This window comes from Oncorhynchus kisutch, linkage group LG4, assembly GCF_002021735.2.
Source record: "Oncorhynchus kisutch isolate 150728-3 linkage group LG4, Okis_V2, whole genome shotgun sequence".
NCBI classification, from domain to species: Eukaryota; Metazoa; Chordata; class Actinopteri; order Salmoniformes; family Salmonidae; genus Oncorhynchus; species Oncorhynchus kisutch.
In genome coordinates this window covers 51,086,629-51,105,306 of record NC_034177.2, presented here as the reverse complement: position 1 = coordinate 51,105,306, position 18,678 = coordinate 51,086,629, and the positions used below count along the sequence as shown (strand labels likewise).

At 43.8% G+C, this 18,678-nt stretch overlaps 1 protein-coding gene across 3 annotated transcripts in view; it reads left to right on the top strand.

Annotated features, from left to right (window-relative positions):
• LOC109889651 (contactin-1a) overlaps positions 1 to 18,678 on the top strand; it is a 135,607-nt gene that overhangs the window by 93,412 nt on the left and 23,517 nt on the right. For all 3 annotated transcript variants that reach the window (XM_031823153.1, XM_031823152.1, XM_031823154.1), the window contains exons 4-16: positions 1,428 to 1,554; positions 1,814 to 1,989; positions 2,505 to 2,600; positions 3,771 to 3,874; positions 4,190 to 4,292; positions 5,536 to 5,635; positions 5,843 to 6,024; positions 6,349 to 6,473; positions 7,707 to 7,824; positions 8,181 to 8,331; positions 8,890 to 9,017; positions 12,713 to 12,885; positions 15,669 to 15,792. In XM_031823153.1, coding sequence (XP_031679013.1) covers positions 1,428 to 1,554; positions 1,814 to 1,989; positions 2,505 to 2,600; positions 3,771 to 3,874; positions 4,190 to 4,292; positions 5,536 to 5,635; positions 5,843 to 6,024; positions 6,349 to 6,473; positions 7,707 to 7,824; positions 8,181 to 8,331; positions 8,890 to 9,017; positions 12,713 to 12,885; positions 15,669 to 15,792 — 1,707 coding nt within the window. The remainder of the gene's footprint in view (positions 1 to 1,427; positions 1,555 to 1,813; positions 1,990 to 2,504; positions 2,601 to 3,770; positions 3,875 to 4,189; positions 4,293 to 5,535; positions 5,636 to 5,842; positions 6,025 to 6,348; positions 6,474 to 7,706; positions 7,825 to 8,180; positions 8,332 to 8,889; positions 9,018 to 12,712; positions 12,886 to 15,668; positions 15,793 to 18,678) is intronic.

The window sequence follows — 18,678 nt, the reverse complement described above, 5'->3', positions numbered from 1 at the left end:
ACCTCAGAGAAGTAACAACGATCTGACAACAAGAAACACTGGTTCTCTCTGATTCCAGAGAGAGAGAGAGAGAGAGAGAGAGAGAGAGAGAGAGAGAGAGAGAGAGAGAGAGAGAGAGAGAGAGAGAGGAGAGAGAGAGAGAGAGAGAGAGAGAGAGAGAGAGAGAGAGAGAGAGAGAGAGAGAGAGAGAGAGAGAGAGAGAGAGAGAGAGAGAGAGAGAGAGAGAGAGAGAGAGAGAGACACAGAGGCAGTGGATTCATGAACCGTGACAGTGGTATATTGACCATATGCCACAAACCCTTGGTACCTTATTGCGATTTATAAACTGGTTACCAACGTAATTAAAGCGGTAAACAAGTAGTTTTTTTTGTCATATCCGTGGTCTACTGTCTGATATACCACAGCTTTCAGCTCAAACCACCCAGTCTTTTTTTTCTGTCATGATATTGTGAGACTATGAACCCTTTGTCTTGGGTTTATAAAGGTGACAGATGAGATAAGTGCTGCGTGTGTGTGTGTGTGTGTGCGCTCGCGGAGGTCGCTCCTCAGTGACAGTGGCATAGAGGTGACAGATGTGCTCAGAGAGCGAGATCACACACAGACACACCTGAATGGACAGTCACGATCTGAGAGAATAATCAGCATCTCAGGAACATTTTGCCTCATTGGTTATTCATTGCCTTGTCTTGCATTGTGTCTCTGTCTTATTCATGGGAGCTCTGTGATGCGTGTGTTTTTTAATGACTAATTGGATCTAATTATCCAAGTGTGTTTGTGTGCGTGCGTGCGTGGCGCGTATGTTTTGATCGTGTGTGTGCGTGAGATCTCGTTTTCAATGTGTGTCGACACCGGTTTAAAGGCAGGTCGAATGACGCAAGGCATTTCCATCAAAGAGATCTCTCTCTGTGTTTAGCCCGCCGACTGCTTGTCTTGTCAACTCTGAGGATGATGGGGGCATCTGAAAGGGTTTTGGGTGAAATGTTCGCTTCCAATTTATGATTTTAACCAATCTGCCGATGTCAGGTGGCTAACCTACTATACGCAGAACCATCTCCCATTGGTTCAATTATTGTCGGAAGCGAATACCAAATCTTAAATTGGAAGCGAACATTTCACCCAAAACCCTTTCAGATGCCCCCATCACTGCAGTACTAAGAAATACCAAGGGTGCGGTAGGAGCCAAGTTGCTGGGAGTAGAAAGACGTTACACCATGTTGTTCATGCACTGCAAGAGTGCAGTTAATCAATAACAAATGGTTTCTTCGTGAACAAAAATAAACTCAAATTCACATCACTCACTCACTTAGGCACGAAGCGAAAGAAACGGAACTGAAACAGACCGATGGACAGGATTGTTCCGATTTGACCGACTAGTTCCTGATTCATTCGCCCTATTTGTCTGTGTGTGTGTGTCTCTTTCCCCTCAGACGATGCTACAGGTTACGGGCCGGTGTTTGAGGATCAGCCGGTCGAAACCATCTACCCCGAGGAGTCGCCTGAGGCCAAAATCACCATGAGCTGTCGAGCACGAGCCAACCCACCTGCCACATACCAGTAACATATGCTATGCTCTCCTCTCTGCTCACCCCCTTAAATACCACACGCTGTGTGTGCTGTTTGTCCCCCCCCCCCCCCCCCCATCTCTCTGTCTCTCCCCAGCATGATGTCAGAGGGGCCAAGTCTGGAGGTCCTAATACATGGCTTTAAAGGACTTTAAAACATCCAGGCCTCATTTGCCATTGCAATACTTGAAATGTGGAGAAATGCATTGTGATGTATGTTTTAGAATGAACGTGATCTTCTCCTTCTTCAGGTGGAGGTTGAACAGCCAGAGCATAGACCTGGATGGTGATAACCATTACACTCTGGTCGGGGGCGACCTGGTCATCTCTAACCCCATCAAGAACAAACACGTTGGGAACTACTCCTGTGTGGCCACCAACGACTACGGCACTGTGGTCAGCCGAGAGGCTGGCGTCCGGTTTGGATGTGAGTGGGGCGCGATCGGGTCCACCGTTAGTTTTTTTTGCGTGACACATTATCATAGGCAGGAAGGACTACACTTTCATGCCTATGTTAGAGAGCTGTGATAGTAGAGCTGATAGTAGAGCTGTAGAGCTGGGATAGGGACTCGGGAGGGAGGCAGCAGCGCCACATCATAACAACTTTGGAAATGACATTTGAATGGTATAGAGTGTGGCACGAGACGGAATCACTTCTGCCGAATCAATAGTTAGTTCCCTCCCTTTGAAATATGACAGTTGCAAATTATAAGCCTGCTAGCTAAACTAATGCAGGTTCTGGTTTTAAAATGGCTTTGAGCTAGGAGGTTACAGGGTTTAAGGGTATAGGAGGATAAGTGTTATTACTTAAATGAGGTGAGGGAGAGAATCTCAGTGGATTCTCCAGGCGCGTTAATGAATCTGAACTCTCGGTCTTCCTCTTCTCTCACCTCCTCCCCCTCCTCTCCCCCATCACTCCCCCCCCCCCCCCCTCTCCTCCAGACCTGGACTTCTTCTCGTCTGAGGAAAGAGAGGCGGTGCACGTGAAGGAGGGCCAGGGGGCAGTCCTGCTCTGCGCTCCCCCACCACACTACCCACGTGAGTGCTAGCTAGGCTAACAGCTGCAGCTAATTCTCTGACGCTAGGCTATTTCTACAGCTTTTGCCTTAAGACATGTCTTCAAAATGTATCATTAAAAGGTATTAAAATGTCTTGAAAAGTATCTATATCTTAAAGTGTCTCAAGACGTCTTGACTTAATGTCTCAAGATGTGTCGAGACATCTTAAGACAAAGTGTGATGGCTGGGGATGAATGCTATGGTGCTAGGTTAACACTATGGTCTGTAGCACTGCACATATTACATGTGTCTCTATTCCAGTATTAAATCCAACAGTATGTTATGACTCAGGCAATTAACCCAGATAGTCATAACAGTGAAAATCAATGAAAGTGTGCCCCCTGCTGGTGACTGGCAGTACTGCTACACGAGGCTGCTTCTGTTCTGACACATTGTAGGCTATATCCTCACACTGTAGCCCTGAGCTGAGTTTTACCCTTATAGTCTCAGTGTAGGGATGTGTGAGGCAAAATAAGCTGTTTTGAATGCTTTTAAAAAATGTAATTTCATACAGTAGCTTTGTATTCTTCATCAAAGGTACTTTACACTAATCTGTTCAGGTTTTAATATCTGAGTCGGGCGTGTTTCTTGGCCCAATTATGGTTTCCTTTATTTGTATATTTCTTAATTATTGATCTTCGTTAAACAAACCTATTTGGTATCAACCAGGAGCTCCACTAGAATTCTGCACAGCAGATATGCATAGTCATTCTTATGCAAATTATACACCAAAATCATTGTGTGAAATGACGGTAAACATACATGTATTTCAGCTGCTGCCGCTGCTACTGAATTGCAGTTCCTCAGTGATACTTGTCCTTTTCAACTCTTTTCATAGCGTCATGATGACAGTTTGATATTAAAGCATCAAATGCTTTCGTTGTTATAGCTTTAATTTTAAAGTATCGTTTGGGTCAGCATGATAGTGTGGTTTGGGTCAGCATGATAGTGTGGTTTGGGTCAGCATGATAGTGTGGTTTGGGTCAGCATGATAGTGTGGTTTGAAAATAGTGTAAGTATAAGAATAAAAGAGCCTTTCTCCTGACTCGGCTCCATCTTGGCACTCCGCCGCTCCCCCACTTTCTCTGTCTTTGACTGACAGATTCAGGCTTAATCACCAGGTTGAGGGTTGTGTATCTTTTCTCCATAGACGAGCTGTCATTCCGCTGGATTCTGAACGAGTTCCCTATCTTCATCACGCTGGATAAACGTCGCTTTGTCTCCCAGACTACAGGGAACCTCTACATCTCAAAGGTGGATTTCAGAATGTGTCTTCGACTAGACTGCAATGCCACCCTATCATTTCACCCTACCATACTTCTTTCTTTTTTTTTTTACACCCCCTATCTGGTCAAAGGTAGTGCACTTATCATGGGAATTAGGGTGCCATTTCTGACACGGCGTTTGAACTTTATTGAGCGACGCTCACAGTTTTATATAAACTGAATTTAGGCTGAATTTACAGCATACAAATGTTTGCGTAAAAACATGCGGTGACTAACATGGGCTACATAATACAGGATATAAGATCAAGTATGTTTTACCTGAATTGTTCACGTCTCTCACCAGGTGGATTTATCAGACAGTGGCAACTACTCCTGCTTCGTCTCCAGTGCCTCCATCGCCAAGAGTGTCTTCAGCAAGTTCATCCCCCTCGTCCCCCTGACTGAACGTTGGTTCCTGTTTTTCAGTTCCTCTTTTAACTGTCCTGTATGTTGAGGTAGAGGAATCTATTCAGCAAAGATTCCTGTCCCATCGTATCTAATAGTATCCACGCACCATGGCCTATAATAAAAGTTGTCGTTACCCGGAGGATTTCCGTAATCACACAATTGCCCACTTTTTTGGGGTTTGGAAGATATGAATCTGTTCAGTGCAGATGGGCACCATATTACCCTACAGTATGTGAGATCATTATCAAGGTGTTAGATATTACACAATTACCTACTGTTTGTAGTTTGCTTAGGGCAGTAGAGTTGGTCCAGCTTGTGACCAGCGAACCACATATGAACATTGTTAAAGAGAGGTCGGTAACAGATGAGAACCCAGGCAGTCACCATCTCTGGAGTTGGAGTTTGAGATCACAGTTGAAGTGTTGAGAGAGAGCCTTGTGCCTGTGTTGTTTATGGTTGTGGGAAAGGCTTGATTAGAGAAATTATTTAGGTAAAAGATGAAGAGGAGGCCTCGCTTTCCTCAAGAGTTCATAAATGATTACTTGTTGGTGATGTACTCTCAGTTGGTCCTCCTTGTTTGTTTGCCGAGTTTATGCTCACGTTACCTAGTACCAACCTAGCAGATTTAAAAACACAAACTAGCATGTTCTTAGCCTGGTCCCAGATATGTTTGTACTCTCTTGGCAACGCCTGTGGTCGTGTCCTATTTGACGATTACATGCATGACGATTACCCAAGAAGTTGTCTATAGCACAAACGTAATAGGGAGCATGGGAGCGTGTCGTGTTCTAGTTGAAAAGGTTGTAGGTTGAGGACAGTTTACCCGGTAACACTTCATGGCTTTGTCATGCACATGTTTCATTATGACTACATTACTACAACACAACACGGGCCTCTGGCTGTGTCATGGCCCATATTTAGCACTGTATTGGACACTCATCCTGAAGGGCAGACTGAGCTGGAAACTGTGTGTGTGTGTGTGTGTGTGTGTGTGTGTGTGTGTGTGTGTGTGTGTGTGTGTGTGTGTGTGTGTGTGTGTGTGTGCTACAGCATAGCTAACGTATCCTACCTGACACAACCGTTTACAAGAAAGCGCCTCCAACCGTATATTGTCCGTACACCGAGTTAACTAACACAACATCTTGTTGCTGGTCTAAGTTGTTCTGCCTCCTCGGGGGTTGTTATGAATAAACAGGTGACTCACATCCAATTGTTTCTATTTCCTGTTTCTCCACCAACCAGGTCCAATCAGGAAATACCCCGCTGACATCAAAGTCAAGTTCCCAGACACTTACGCACTGGTGGGACAGAATGTCACAATGGAATGCTTCGCCCTGGGAAAGTAAGTATGGATTAAGCCAGTGCATTGCTACAAGTACATGTATTAGAGAACCACTTATACTAGCTATCCTAGCTCAGACTTGAGAGTATGAAATAGTTTATTATAATACAGCTGTACGTATAGATTCTAATGACAAGGCTATGGGATTATAGGTCTAAGCTCCTCTCCTCTCTGTTGTTCTCACTTCCCATCCCTCACTCTCCACAGCCCCATCCCTCAGATCCGCTGGAAGAAGATGAACGGAGAGCTGCCGTCCAATCACGACGTCAGCATGGCGGGGGCCCACCTCCACCTGTACAACGTGCAGTATGAGGACGAGGGGACATACGAGTGTGAGGCCCTCAACTCCAAAGGAAAGGACTGGCACAGGGCACGTGTCTCTGTAGAAGGTAGGGCTACTAATAAGGTATATATTCTCCAGCTTGGTAGTTACAACTCATTGACTTGCAAATTGTTATGATTTAACACCTTTTCAGGCCTCATTTGAGTTGTGCAGGTGGCCTGGTGATTAAGAGCAGGTCGGGCCAACAACCAAAAGGTTGCTGGTTTGAATCCCTGAGCTGACTAGGTGAACGATCTGTTGATGTGCTCCTGTAAATTGCTCTGGATAAATGCACAATTCTCACATAGATCATGCATTGATGTTGAGCGTTGATCTCAAGATGGGATTTGGGCCTCACACTGTCTGTTTTCCTCATCTCACTCTGTTCCAGCATTCCCGGAGTGGACCGAGTCCATCAACAGTACAGAGAAGGACATCAGTAGTGACTACACCATGTCCTGTGTGGCTAGCGGCAAGCCCAAACCCCACGTACAGTGGCTCAAGAACAGCTATGCCGTAAGAGAACTTTCACATACCCTTTTCACACTGCTGAGCTGAGCCGAACAGAGCCAAGCAGAGCTGTGCTGAGCTGGTCTGGTTAATCACCCACCATAGTTGCTGGTACCGTAATGGAAAATACCATATGAAGACAAAAAATCTGAGCCAGCACACTGTGGTTGGGGTTGGCAATGTGAATCAGGCAATAGTGCTAGGGCGGCGCACAATTGGCCCAGCGTCATCCGGGTTCGGCCGAGGTAGGCCGTTATTGCAAATAAGAATTTATTGACTTGCCTAGTTAAATAAAGATTAAATAAAATATACAAATGTATATACTTTTAAATAATGCTCCATCAGCTATGGTGGATGCATAACCAGGCCTGCTCAGTACAGCTTGATTTGGCTCGGCTCTGTTGAGTTGTGTGAAAATTTCTGGTGTCTTCCAGCACTACCCTCTCAGCAGCCAAGCATCAGGGTGGCACTGTTGTGACCGGGCCGCTAGCATGGGCACTCTGAATAGTCTGAACACAAGGCACAGTCAAGATTCAGGAGAAGGTACCTCTTGTTGTTTCTGAGAGGGTGCCAGGGTGGAGACGAAGGGAGAGGAGAGGAGAGGAGAGAAGGGAGAATATGAGGAGGGAAGAGAGACAAGCTGAAGGGTCTTGTGTAGCTCAGTTGGTAGAGCATGGCGCTTGCAACACCAGGGTTGTTGGTTCGTGGTCCCACAGGGGACCAGTACAAAAGTGTATTTAATCACTACTGTAAGTTGCTCTGGCTAAGAGTGTCTGCTAAAATGCAACGAGGAGAGGGAAAAGTACTTGTTTCTGAGGGTGCCAGCCCAAAGAGGTTACATATATAACTGTCCCAAACACCAACCCCTGTCAGGAGGGGAAGGCAAGTGGGAGGATTCTGATGCCACTGGGATACTTCGTTATGTATTAATGATGGTTTCATTAAGTAAGATAAAGGCATTTTAATGCTAAAGGGATGCTATTTAATTCAACACTGCATCAATTGGCACACGTTATTCCTAGATTTCAAAAGCATTTTGATGTTTTCAAAGTCAACGTTGAGGTTTTCACAAAAGTGAAATCTAGATGTTGTCAGTAAAGCGTCACTATTATTTACTGTGATGAAATCTCAATGTTGATGTTGAAACATCCAAGTGCTTTATTGTAAAATGACATTTTAGGATATATTGAAATGCTGAAGGATATAATTGTGCCATATTTCTTTATTCATTTTCTGTAGTACGATAAGCGTGATTTGAGGTTCAGTGGTCTGACGTTTAAGGACTCTGGGATGTACCAGTGTATAGCAGAGAATCGCCATGGAGTCATCTATGCTAACGCAGAGCTGCGAGTGATTGGTGAGTCAAAAGCTCAGATTCATTGTAATTGACTCAGTCCAAAGATTAAAGGTCACCGCACTAGCTGACCAATTTGGACTAAATTAAAACATTAAGTGGCCTTGTCAGTTTTCATCGAGGCTACGTTACACATATAAACTAATAACATAGTCCAATAAACCGACAGCATGCCCTTTTCAGCGGTGACTTGATCCAAAACACGTCCTAATTATGGTAATGTGGCATGAACAGAAGTCAATTGCTAACACACACACACCCCCATGCTTCTCTCTGGAGATTTTTTTCAACAGAAACAGTTTAATTGAATAAACCCGAGAGTAATGTCTCAAATCTTTTTTCTCTGTGGCCCTATGCAGCGTGCGCCCCTACGTTTGAGCACAACCCTGTGAAGTGGAGGATTCTGGGAGCTAAGAACGGCAGAGTGGTCATAGAGTGTAAACCTAAAGCAGCTCCCAAACCCTCGTTCTCCTGGAGCAAGGGCACTGAACTGCTCTTCAACTCTACCAGGTCAGCATCTGGGGTTGGGCTAATCTGCCTTCACAAAGACCCACCACTCACCACATCGACACTGGGGCTTCCTGTGCCATAATCACTCTGAAACAAACTACCCAAATCACTATAGCTGAATAATCTCTGTCTCTCCCAAACTACCAAAGTCACCATAGCCAAATAATCCCTGTCTCTCTAAAACTACACAAAACACTATAGCCGAATAATCTCTGCCTCTCTCAAACTACCAAAATCACTATAGCCGAATAATCTCTGTCTCTCTCAATCACTCTCAACCATCTACCACTAACTCACTATGGAGGAATTATTTAATAACAGAGATGTCCAACATGACTGCCTGCCTACCATGTAGGTTCTGGAGGGTTTTCCCTGTCCATGTGAATGAGTGCTGAATAGAATGTTGCCTTACAGGGTTTGCTCTTGTCATATGTGTATTGCCCTTGTCTATGTATTTTGTACACTCTGAGGATTTTGTGATCATCAGTATCCGATCTCTTGCAATGAAGTAGCTGTATCTGTGTTTTGTAACACTCACATATTGTGTGTTATCATTAGGGTGTTAATCTGGGAGGATGGTAGTCTGGAAATTCTGAATGTGACCGAAGCAGACGAGGGGCGTTACACCTGCTTTGCTGAGAACAATCGGGGCCAGGCCAACAGCACAGGCTCCCTCTCCATCACAGGCAAGCTACAAACACACAATACACGCACGCACGCGCGAGCACACACACACACACGAGCCTTGCACAATGGCAGTAGGTAGCACATGGGATATTATAGCGTGCATTTGTTTTGTAAGATTTTCCAATTACAAGCATGTACAGTATGTTGTGAGCTTCTGCTAACTGCTAACTGTCAATTATTATTGTTGAGTACATGTTATGGGAATTGAACACTGAACAAATATTTTAACGCAACATTGTTGGTCCCATGTTTCATGACCTGAAATAGAAGATCCTAGAAATGTTCCACATGCACAAAAAGCTCTCAAATGTTGTGCCCAAATTTGTTTACATCCCTTATAGTCAGCATTTCTTCTTTGACAAAATGATCCGTCCACCTGACAGGTGTGGCATCAAGAAGCTGATTGAACAGCATGATCATTACACAGGTGCACCTTGTGCGGGGGACAATAAAAGGCCACTCTAAAATGTGCAGTCTTGTCACACAACACAGTGCCACAGATGCTCAAGTTGAGGGAGTGTTGAATTGACATGCTGACTGTAGGAATGTCCACCAGAGCTGTTGCCAGAGAATTGAATGTTCATTTCTCTACCATAAGACACCTCAAACGTTGTTTTAGAGAATTTGGCAGTACGTCCAACCGGCCTCACAACCGCAGACCACATGTATAGCGTTGTGTGGGCGAGCGGTTTGCTGATGTCAACGTTGTGAATGCCCCATGGTGACAGTGGGGTTATGGTATGGGCAGTCCTAAACTACGGACAACGAGCACAATTGCATTTTATCGATGGCAATTTGAATTCACAAAAATACTGTGACGAGATCATGACCAACAGATATCTGTGACCAACAGATGCATCTGTAATCCCAGTCATTGTCACGCCCTGGTCTTAGTATTTTGTGTTTTCTATATTTATTTGGTCAGGCCAGGGTGTGACATGGGTTTATTTTGTGTTGTGTTTATGTATGGGGGTTTTTCGTAGGTTTTGGGATTGTGGCAGCCATATTCTTTGAGTGTTTCGTGGGTGATTGTTCCTGTCTCTGTGTTAGTTTGCACCAGTTTAGGCTGTTTCGGTTTTCACGTTACGTTTATTGTTTTTGTATTGTTCGTGTTCATCGTCATTAAAGATGTATCGAATTAACCACGCTGCATTTTGGTCCGACTCTCTTTCACCCGAAGAAAACCGTAACAGTCATGTGAAATCCATAGATTAGGGCCTAATGAATTTATTTCAATTGACTGATTTTCCTCATAACTCAGTAAAATCTTTGAAATTGTTGCATGTTGCGTTTATATTTTTGTTCAGTATATTATCATAAGGAATAGGGTGTCCACCAACTCTGCCCAGAGTGGACGACAACACGCTTTGGTGATGAAATGTCACTTCCTGATATTATATAATACATTTTATCAATACAAATATCATTCTTCATGTTCTGAATCATTCAGTGGGGTCTTTCTCTAACATATAATTAACATTATATCTAAAAAAACTCAGATTTCGTAACCTAATACATCCTATAATAAGCACCGAGCGGTGCCTCTTCTCACAGCGACTTTTGAGGATTTTCCCGTGATGTGGGGGTCATCTGCGAAGTTGTTTCCATGACACGAGCTGAATTCAATGTGAAAGGCTTTGAAAAATAAAAAGCTTGCAGTAACGCTCAGTGCTCCGTTGACATTTCACAGAGATGTGCTTGTTTTTTTGGGGGGGGGAGAGATCTCTGAAAAATAACAGGAATTTCGCATTAATGTGAAAAGCGTATGCTAATATGAAAATACTACATGTCTCAAAATCGATATCTATCTGTAGACCTCCTTTGATTTAGTCACCCTAATCTTGGCCATCCTACAAGGGTAAAAACTACAATAACATTTGAACGGATCATGATAGAGACGTGAGGTTTGGATCATTGGTTTTCTTGGAGGAGTATCTACACAATTAACATTTCCCATTGGTCAAAATATGTGTTTTTGGGCCTCCCAGGTGGCGCAGTGGTCTAGGGCATTGCATCGCAGCGCTAGCTGTGCCACCAGAGACACTGGGTTCGCGCCCAGGCTCTGTCGCAGCCGGCCGCGACCGGGAGGTCCGTGGGGCGAAGCACAATTGGCCTAGCGTCGTCCGGGTTAGGGAGGGTTTGGCCGGATATCATTGTCTCATCGCGCACCAGTGACTCCTGTGGCGGGCCGGGCGCAGTGCATGCGATTGTTTGCTGACGGTGTCCCACATCAAAATATTTTTCAACAGGTTTCATAAATTCACAAATAGCGATTAAATATTCACTTACTTTTTGAAAATGTTCCTCTGATTTGTTATCCAAAGGGTCCCAGTTATAACATGTAGTGTCGTTTTGTTAGATAAAATCCTTCTTTATATTCCAAAATGTCAGTTTAGTTGGCGCCATCGATTTGAGTAATCCACTCCTTCAACATGCCAAGATAGGAATCCGAAGATCTACCCCTAAACTTTCTTTCAACAAGTCAAAATACGTTTCTATCCAAACCTCAGATACCCTAAAATGTAATTCAACTATAATATTTCATATGGAAAGAAGTATGTTCAATACGAAAACGATATTAGCAGGTGTGTGTCCTCTTCATCATGCGCGCATACACGAATTTACAAGTCTGTGTCCCTGTAGTAAAACTCATATTTCTTGCTCGTTTTGGAAGAAGCAAGCCTGAAACCTTGAACAAAGACTACTGACACCCAGCGGAAGCCATAGGAATTGCATACTGGGAGCTAGATTTTATTATTTCCCTATACGTTCCATTGGAAGAGCATGGGCCCTCAAAAAAAAAAGAAATCTGGTTGGTTTTTCTTTGGATATTTTCCTACCATATCTATTGTGTTACATTCTCCTACATTATTTTAACATTTCTACAAACGACAAAGTGTCTTCTTTCCAATGGTACCAATTATATGCATATCCTGGCTTCAGGGCCTGAGCAACAGGCAGTTTACTTTGGGCATGTCAGTCAGGCTTAAAACCGCCATATAAAGTTTGCAATACATTAAGAAGACTTAAAGAAGAGAGATTTACTAGAAACTAACTAGGTTTCCCCTTTTATCTGTCTATTAGTTGTTGGAGTAGAAAACACGTGATTTTGTGTGACTCAAAATGGAACAAAATTCTGCAAAGATACAGGGAAAAAAAGGAACTTGTGCATTTCAGGTAAAATAACAACCCAATGTTTATATCCCAGGACAAATGAGCTAACAACACCAAGCTAGCTAGCTAAATGTCCATGAACGTTTCATGTTTTTCGACCTGTCCCTAAATTAATATAGTTGGTTCAGAGTTCGTTTTGATATTTCAACCTGCAAGTCCTGATCACATCGACATGTCTGCGACGGAGCATGCGGGCGGTGTCATCAGCATGTTAGATGTAGACCTGAAGAGTCCACTGTGATCCATATCTTACCCTTCACTGTCCTCTACTGGTCAGAGATGCTCACTACCACTTAACTCCACCCAGTTCACATCAATGCATTTTTATAGTGTCGGACAAATTGCACATATTTCCCTAAGGCTTGAATATTAAACTAAAGTGGAACTTTGGCGGATAATTGTACTGTAGGGTACATCCATTGCTGATCTTTCCACATTGTAGTCAGCACATTGTGGTCAGCGAAGCTCAGCACAATACTGCAAACTTGACTACTTACCCCTTTTATTTTATTTTCCCCAGAGGCCACTAAGATCACCTTGGCTCCTTCCAACGCAGACGTGACGGTGGGGGAGAATACCCACATGCAGTGTGCCGCGTCACATGACTCCACGCTGGACATCACATTCGTCTGGACCCTGGACGCCCACACCATCGACATCGACCGGGAGGGATCCCACTATGAACGCAACCTGGTAAGAGATTAGAAAGGCAGGCCAGAAAACATTGGGTTGACAGTTCAAATCCCGGGTATGGCTGAGATATTAAGTTAGTATTACTCTGGTGTAGCTGTGTAATACTCTGGTATAAATCGTATCTCTGTAACACTGTAACACCGCTGTACTGTAATACCCATTTAGCATCGGTTACTGAAAGACCCATGGACCGCTAACTGCTGGTGGCCTGTATCAGTTTAACCGCAGTTTCCTCATCAATGATGTGAGCCACTCTCTGTCCGTGCAGCCTTAGCAGTAAGCAGCAGCTAGCGTTCCTCAGCTGTCCTTCCACAGGAATGTCTCCATATAACGATTGATGACCTTGCACAGCTGTGTACAAGGCTTATTTCCCCTCTCCTAAAATTACAGCAGGCTCCAGTTGAATTGTATTTGCCTATCAGAATCGTATGACTCATATTATAGTAAGTAAGTTAATGTAATGCCGCCTTTATATTCTCAATGGGAGTATTTCATAAACAGAAAATATGGCTGTCATTGTAAATGAGCATTTGTTCCTAACTGACTCGCCTGGATAAAGGGTCAGTGACGTAAGGAGTGCTTCTTTGACCTTGGTTTGCTTCGTGCTGTGAGAGTGCAGTTCACATAACAAACTGTGAATGGCTACTGTAGATATTCTGCAGGGTTCTGTGGTCAAGTATTCTGTCTATTACATTTTCCCATTGAGAATACTAAAGAAGCACCATGTTATATTCGGCGAACAAGGCAGAAGGGCGGATAGCCCTCTGGTACAGCTCCCTGTAGTTCACCTGATTGGATGTTCAGATCTCTGTATCCCACCGAGTTTCTTCCAAAGCGTATGTAGTGACGTGAGTTTGGCAAGCGGGACTATATCCCTCAGGATTTGGAAAGTTGTAGCCTTGTAACAATAGATACTATGTTAATGGGTAATTGGAAGACGGGAAGGGGACATTTTTTTTGTCTAGCTGGAGCTCACGAGACATTTTACAACAGCCATAATATTTTCAAAAGATGGCCCACATGGACAAATAAAACCCAGAATAATATGCCTGTATCGTGCTACAGAAATAAAACCCAGAATCCAATCAAATATCATTTTATTTGTCACATGTGCCGAATACAACAGGTGTAGGGGACCTTACCGTGAAATGCTTACTTACATGCCCTTAACCAACAATGCAGTTCAAGAAATATAATTGATAAAATATTTATTAAATAAACTAAAGTTTAAAAAATCAAATCAATCAAAAAGTAACACAACAAATGTACATAACAATAACAACGGGGGGGTCAATGTAGATAGTCCGGGTGACCATTTGATTAGTTGTTCAGTAGTCTTATGGCTTGGGGGTAGAAGCTGTTGAGAAGCATTATGGTCCTAGACTTGGCGCTTGCCGTGCTGTAGCAGAGAGAACAGTCTATGACTTGACTGGAGTCTTTGAGCATTTTTTGGGCAGTCACGGGCAGTATGTCGTTCCTGGATGTCAGGAAGCTTGGCCCCAGTGATGTACTGGGCCGTACGCACTACCCTCTAGCACCTTACGGTCAGATGCCGAGCAGTTGCCATACCAGGCGTTGATGCAACCGGTCAGCATGCTCTCGATGGTGCAGCTGTAGAACTTTTTGAGGATCTGGGGACCCATGCCAAATCTTTTCAGTCTTCTGAGGGGGAAAAGGTATTGTCGTGCCCTCTTCACATCTGTCTTGGTGTATTTGGACCATGATAGTTTGTTGGTGATGTGGACACCAAGGAAATTGAAACTCTCGACCTGCTCCACTTCAGTGGTGTTCGGCCCTCCTTTTCTTGTAGTCCACGATCTGCTCGTTTGTCTTGCTCGCATTGAGGGAGAGGTCTCTGACCTCCTCCCTATTGGCTGTCTCATCGTTGTCGGTGATCAGGGCTACCGCTGTTGTGTCGTCAGCAAACCTAATGATGGTGTTGGAGTCGTGCTTGGCCACGCAGTCATGGGCGAACAGGGAGTACAGGAGGTGTCTAAGCACGCACCCCTGAGGGGCCCCAGTGTTGAGGATCAGTGTGGCAGATGGGTTGTTGACTACCGTCACCAACTGGGGGCGAGAGATGGAGTGAAGTGTTTGGTTTTGGTTCCCACTCTGTTGTGTTAGTGTCCTATGATTAAACAATGTAGACAGATGGACTGAGGGGGACAAACGGTATCTGTCTGTACCCCAAACGTCACATCTCAGCCAGTGCCCCGTCACCATGAATAAATTACTACACAATGAGTTACTGTGGTTGGGCCCGTCAGGAAGGCCAGGATCCAGTTGCGGAGGGAGGTGTTTAGTCCCAGGGCCCTTAGCTTAGTGGGCACTATGGTGTTGAACACTGAGCTGTATTTCTCTGGACTAATAATATGCCTGTATTGTGATATATAAATAGAACCCAGAATAGTATACCTGTATTGTGATATATAAATCAACCCAGAATAATATACCTGTATTGTGATATATAAATAGTGTACCTGTATTGTGATATATAAATAGAACCCAGAATAATATACCTGTATTGTGATATATAAATAGTGTACCTGTATTGTGATATATAAATCAACCCAGAATAATATACCTGTATTGTGATATATAAATAGAACCCAGAATAATATACCTGTATTGTGATATATAAATAGTGTAGCTAAGTGTCTGTTCTAACTGAAATGACTAGAACTAAGAGGTTGTGTGTCTGCACAGAATGAAATAAGCAATTATGTTACACTATTACTGGTATTATACTGCATCTCTGGATGTGTCCTGTTGTCCCTGTTCAGAATGGTGGTTCCAGTGGAGAGCTGCTCATTAAGAACACCCAGCTGAAGCATTCTGGACGTTACACCTGCACCGCCCAGACCCCTGTGGACAACGTCACCGCATCCGCCAATCTGGTAGTCAGAGGTACGTCACACATGCACGCGCACATGCACGCGCACATGCACACAGCACACACACACACACACACACACACACACACACACACACACACACACACACACACACACACACACACACACACACACACACACACACACACACACACACACACACACACACACACACACACAGCACTAGAGTTGACAGGGTGGGAGGTAGGTATAAGAGGGGTGCTAGACAGAGAGTGGGAGATGATTGACGCCATGTTTTCCCACTCTCTGTGGAACCTGTAGTTTGTCTCCATATCTGCTCTGTATATTAGTTCATTAAACAGATCTAATTTCTACAAGGTAAGAGGAGCTGCCCTCTGAAAACAAAGTAAATAACAAATTGAATGACAAGCTACAGTAGCTGGCTTAAATAGCCCCTATAAACTGAACTCTTAACACAGAGGGGGTGTCATAAGTTAGCCTGCAAAATGTGTGTGTGTGTGTGTGTGTGTGTGTGTGTGTGTGTGTGTGGTTGTAAATCTAGCCAGAGTTAGGAGACCATGGCTGTTTTATGGGCTGATTTGTCAACTCTGTGGCTCTTTCAGAGCAGTGAAAAAACCACTGTAGGAGGATATGCCTTTTGTCTTGGAGCCTGAACAACCACTGGAGAGGAGGCACATGTCACAGAGTCTCACACCATGTCATTTATAAACACACTAGTTTAATTATCTGTGCTACCCCGCTGCATCTGAGAATGCTCCAGCCACCAAGGTCCTAGGCTTGTGGGTACAATCAGATCTTCGATGGGACATGCAGGTCAACGCATTGTCCGAAAAAAAAGTCTGAGGAGGTTTGGCAGTCCAAGACCTGAAAACTTTCTATGAGACACACATTCATCCTGTGGTGGAAATATGCTGTTGCCGTGTGGCATTTCAACCTCACTGAGAAACAGAACCAGGCCTTAGAAAGAGTCCAGAGCTGGGCCGTCAAGATCATTCGAGGTTCTGGCTACACAACATACTCAGCGGCCTGCCAAAACCTACAGATGACACCATTGCAGCAGACGAGTGGAGCTGTGCCTGAAATTTGCTCTCAAGCGGCAACGTTTGAGAGCAACACAGAAACACTACAGAAAAAGCCAAATATCACCATTAGTTAGGCTTTTAAACTGACACGAGACGAGGGGTAGATAATCACGTTGAAATGTTCCTGCTTTTTATCATGTTCATGCTCTTCGTATCTGATGTAAGCTGCACTCAAATTCCGTTTCCTTTACTGTAAACTGACAGAGTGCACCGTCGTGACACATGCATTTATGTATTTGCGTAAATAAAACCTATCTATCCGGAAAGGGAAGGTCAGGCCTTTCTATGTGGCCTCCTCAAAGAGCTTGGTAAATGAATGGTCCAGTGTTTGGGGTTCCTTTGGTATTCAAACAACGGAATCTCCTAAAGTATTTCCAAGGCATGACTTCTGCAATGCTTGTATGCCCTAAAACAACCTTTTCTCTCAGTGGACAAAGGAGCCGAACGGACTAAGAACTTTAGCAGAGGAAAGATCCGGTGTGTGATGATCCCCATCGTGCCCTGGTGGTGATGCTATAGAGCAGGCGCTGACAGATGGGGAAAGTGATGTTCCGGGAATGCAGTGAAAAAAACAAAAACAAGGCAGAGACCCTGGCCTGCGGGCATGACCAATGGAGTGCCAAGAGGAAGGAGATGAAAGATGACCATGTGTCAATTCTGACAATGAGGAAGTAGATCTATTGAAGGACTTTACTGGGGAAATATCCCACAGCAGCTGTATCTTATTATTACCATCTTGTTATTATTGCTCTATGTGTCATGTGCAACATCTGGATACATCTACGTATCACAACAATGTATAATTGTTGTCGTTCAATGGGGGATTAAAAAACATGAGCTGGCGCACACCCAGAAAAAAAAATGTTTCTGTGGAGGTGCTGACTCAAGGCGAATAAATGATGAACTATCCAAACAAAGAAAGTACAATGGTGGGAAAAACATTAAAAAGCAGTGCCTTTGAATTCTCTAATAGACTTTCCCCCATATGACAGTCATTTAAAAGAAATAAATGTCCTAGCTCTGAAGCATATCATCCTGCACAGACCCTGGCCTGCATTGGGACGTGGAGTCAGAGCTTGCTCTATTCACCAGTCCGCTTCCACACAACTATACAACAAGCCTGAAAATGGACTTATTTGTGTAAGAGATGTTAGTTATACCTTCCTGTGAAACAACTCAGGGCTACTTCAGAGTGGAGGCAGAAGCTTAGCACACACAAACACACACACACACACACACACACACACACACACACACACACACACACACACACACACGTACAATCCCCCCCTAAATGAATTAACGTCCTATATGATGTGCTCAGAATGTGTTTTGAGTACAGCATACTGCCATCCACTTGGTATAAGTCCTATAGTCAATCCCAAGAGTGCCCCTGACCCGAGAGTGCCACTGAACTATAGAGGCACAAGTTTATTAAGTACTGTTTATAAATTATATTCATCCATCCTCAACAATAGGATAATTACATTTTTGGAGGACCAAAACATTCTGGTGGAAGAACAAAATGTTTTTTTTTGTAAATCCAGAGCCTGTATAGATCATATCTTCTCGGTCTGTACAATAATTAGAAATAGGTTGCATGAAGAGAAGCCTACTTTTGCATATTTCATTGATTTCCAGAAAGCTTTTGATTTTGTAAATAGGGATCTTTATCCTATAGTTTGTTAAAGACTGGGGTTGATGGGAAATTTTATCAAGCAATCCAGTCTCTTTACAAAGTACCAATTGATTGTGTGCGTGTTAATGAATATCGTACAGTTTGGTTTCCCACACCCTCGGGTAGTAGTTGAAGAACTAGTTTTAATGACGCCAAC